This window comes from Lactuca serriola, chromosome 2 (genome assembly GCF_051521515.1).
Source record: "Lactuca serriola cultivar US96UC23 chromosome 2, Lser_US96UC23_V15, whole genome shotgun sequence".
In the NCBI taxonomy this organism is placed as follows: Eukaryota; Viridiplantae; Streptophyta; class Magnoliopsida; order Asterales; family Asteraceae; genus Lactuca; species Lactuca serriola.
Window position 1 is genome coordinate 65,188,570 of NC_136409.1, and position 4,115 is coordinate 65,192,684.

At 34.7% G+C, this 4,115-nt stretch overlaps 1 protein-coding gene across 1 annotated transcript; it reads left to right on the forward strand.

Moving 5' to 3' along the window:
* The first annotated feature begins 2,276 nt into the window (after positions 1-2,276).
* LOC145089289 (uncharacterized) lies at positions 2,277-3,311 on the forward strand. The gene has a single exon (XM_079027743.1). The coding sequence runs from the start codon at positions 2,277-2,279 to the stop codon at positions 3,309-3,311; it is 1,035 nt and encodes a 344-aa protein (XP_078883869.1).
* Positions 3,312-4,115: the final 804 nt, after the last annotated feature.

Below are 4,115 nucleotides of genomic sequence, written 5' to 3' on the forward strand. Positions count from 1 at the left end.
TATGAGTGCCAAAAGGAGCCAAAGCCCACTCTTGCACCTATATGGCTACGCCCCTGATCACTGCTATAGATACACATCTACAAAAAGATAAGGACAACATGATCATATGGAATACTAAATTACCCTCACTGCAGTTGCCATTGATATAAATTAGAAGCCAAACCTTCAATCCTAGCACCAAAGTGCTTTAGAGAGGATTCACTTTGAGATCTCTTTATCTATCAAATCCTGTAAAATAACACCATCTTTAGTATAGACAGATCTAGGAAAATAATCAATGTTTTAAAAATCGGTTTTTTAGTTGAACCGGTATGGTGATCGGTTTCCAACTAGTTTAACCGGTTCGACCACCGGGTCAACCGGTTTCTATAATTTACATCATTTTTCTTATTTTCCTACACTTACATACATATGTAAATCATGAATTTAATGTTTACAAGTTCAAACATTAAAAATACACATAAAAATAAGTTGTAAATCAATTCAAATACATTAAAATAACACATAACCATAAGTTTTAGTGTTTTACATCAATCCATATACGTAAAATGATTTATTTGAGGACTTAAAGCAAACATGTTGTGTGTGGCATGAATCCATGTTTCAAATGAGCAAAACACATTAAGAACTTTATAATCCATCTTTGAAACATTAGAAGAAATTGCTTTAACACCATCGAGGGCACCATTCTTAACTTTAGATTAAATTCATTATGCATGCAAGCCTTAACCAAATTCCTTAATATTTGGATTAAATCCATCTAAGTAGAGTTTAAATTTTCAAAAAATAGATGATTAGTCAAATCAGTTTGATGGTTAGATTATGTGCTTATGTGTGTGAATATGTGACCGAATGGAACCAAAAAAGATAAAGAAGGCTTTTTCAATAAAAAAAAAGTAAATTACATGAATGGTCCTTATGGTTTAGGGTAATTTGCGTGTTTGGTCTCTAACTTATTTTTTTAATTTGGAAGGTCCCTATTATTTGTTTTTGTTACGCGCTTGGTCCCTGTTTTACATAAAAAGACTAGCTTCCCTTGATTTTTTAATTTATTTAAATAAACACACCCCCAACACGGCAACACGCTCTCCTTACTTTACCTTACATACTCTACCATTTTTCCCTATTCAAATAATCGTGTTTTTAGTTAAGACAGAGACGGAACGTGTAACAAAAACACACAGTTGGGACCAAGCGCGCAACAAAAACAAATAGAATAGACGTTCCGAATTAAAAAAATAAGTTAGAGACCAAGCGCACAAATTATATCAAACCATAGGGACCATTCTTGTAATTTACTCTAAAAAAACAAAATAGAAATCATTAAAGATATAAGAGGTGATACTTGATTGGTGCTACTTCTTGACCATGATAACTAATCGCCACAAGAAAGATGAAAGGGTCATGACACACTTTTCTAGAAAAATTAAGGTGTAGTACGTACTACTCCTTGCTTCATGGACCAAATGTGTAAAAGATAAAGAAAAAAATATTAAAAAGAGTAAGATGACCTACCATAAACGCAACAAATGCAGCCACGCAACAAATGCAGCCACAGGGACCAAATGTGTAATTTACTCCTTTGTTTAATACTACGAAGATAAAATTCGCACCCTAGCACACAAACCCAAAACATTCGTGCTGTTCATTAGCTATTCCCCTTTGCTCTGCATCGGAACCAAATATTCAAATTAAAACAAGCAATTCCAAATATTTTAATTTGTAAACAATTTTCTCGCCCAAAACTGACTATCGTCACACAAACGGTGGCTATTTCCCTTCATTACGCATCTAATAAACCCTATATATTTTGATTATTTAGGAAGTGGAGTTAATTTGATCGGAATTCTGGTAATCCGTTTAGGTTCGTTCGGCTGATTTGATTACCAGAACTGTTTTGATTGTGTGATTGCTCGGTTATTAAGCTTTGTTGATTATGATGTCTTATGATAGTTGGATAATTGATATATCGTTTTTTTAAGTGTTTGGATTATCTAGGGTTCGTTTGAATTTGATGTTTTACATGTAAGGTTCTGATTACAAGAAGGCATCGACATAAGCTTTTTATAAGTTTACCAGAAACATTTTTACCATGACTTTGATCACTTGTAGGACTGCTAATTAGATTGTATGTTGTAGATATTGCGTTTCTTTTCAGTTGGGGATCATTTTCATTCGTGTGCTTATTTTCTCTTTTTCTGTTTACATGTCTTGTGTGATAATGAGGAAATTTTCATTTGCCAACTGTGTTTATTTTGTATATTTCTAATGCAGGAATGGATATGTCAACGAGAGAGACTAGTAACCAGAATCATGATGATGCATCTAGCAGTATGACTATCAAAACTGATGATGTGGTACCATGGTCATACCACAATCATGATGTGCTTTCGTTAGTCATGATGCAACTTGGAGTCATCGATTTTCTTGCATTCAGTGGAGTTTGCAAGTCATGGAGATCAGTAGCACTCAGTAACTGGAAAACATATATGGCATCCAAACCACCAATGCTGATGTTGATCCCTCCCGTTGGTAATAATGATAGGCAATGCTGGCTAGTGGATTCTGAAGGAAAAGAGTTCAGAACCATAATTCCCCATTCTGCTGGCTGGGGATGTGTTGGATTAACTTGTGGTTACTTGATTTTGTTGAGGTGGAAAACATACGACTTCTGGCTTGTGAATCCTATCACGAGGCATGAACTTCGTTTCCCTCCTGCTCCTTGTGTGTCTGATTATGTATCAAAAATCACTTCTGTCCTTTTCTTTTCACCTTCAATATCTAGAGTTGTGTTTGTTATCTTAGCCAGTAATCAAATATGGTTTTCTATAGAGAATGAGGGAGCATGGAATTTTGTTTCCTCCACTTTCGACTTTACCTTTAAGGATTTACATGTTTTCAAGGGGAGGATATATATTGTAAGTAATAGAGGTCATTTTTGCGAACTCACACTCGAGTCTGAGCCCAAACTGAATTTACTAGAAACAAAGAATCTTCTTCATAAGGACCTATCGTTCCATGAGCTTGTAAGTTGGGGTGAAAATATTTATGTGAGGGAAAACTTGAAGGTTTATAAATTAGATTTTGGTGAAGTGGAATGGGTGCCTTTTCAATATACGGAAGACGAACATGATTTTGCTTTCTTTCTTAGCCACTTGAGTCATGGTGCTGCTGCTAAACAAGAGTTGTGGGGGTTAGAGCTTGGGAGATATGTTGTTTATGAAGGAGGTGGAAACGGAAGGTTCTTTATTGCAGTTCAATGGTATTTTCCTCATGAATGTTTGAATGTGAATCTCTTACACGTTCCGTGACTTTTAACCACTCTTACTTTTGTATATTTTTCACAACTACTATTTTCTATTTGTTTTCCTTTTATGTGATTTGGTGTCCTTTCTTTGAGATGTGTGGCTAATAGATATGCTTTAATTCATATCAATTTGTGGTTTTATCTTCTAACCTCTTTATTATTGAGATGATCGAGCCATTTATTGGATGTGGTATTATAGTCATTTCTTGTAACTAATACCAGCTGAAAATCCAAGAGATTGTTAATATTCCATTGTGAATGCCACAACGGCTCATCATTAGGATTTCTTCTTTGCTTTCATCTACCAGTTATAGATTATAAGAGAATCTGAAGTTAAGTGTAAAATGATGTACTTTTTTCAATGCTTAAATCCAATTTTCTGTCTTGTTTGATAAGTGAGCTGAAAGTTCATGCAAGAACAAGGCAACAAGCAATGTATCTTTATTTATTAGCATATAATTAGTTTCAATCTGTTATTTCACTGTATTATATTATTTTCACATTATGACATTGTATTTTGAAAATACGTCTAACTAGAGGGTGCACTCCCTTGTGATGCAGCGGGACCCGGATAGAATTAAAATATATGAAAGTAGAATGATATTCAACATAGACAAATGGAAGGATATTGCGACTTTTTGCTTGCCAATTGTAGGTAACTGTACATGTTAAACAACACCTTTTTATGATTGAGATGATGGTGCTTTTATATGGATGGGATGTAGTCGTTTTCTCTGATACATGCTGAAAATCCCATGGTGAAAGCCACCATGGCTCTCCACTACAACTCCGTTTTGTAGAAAGGGGT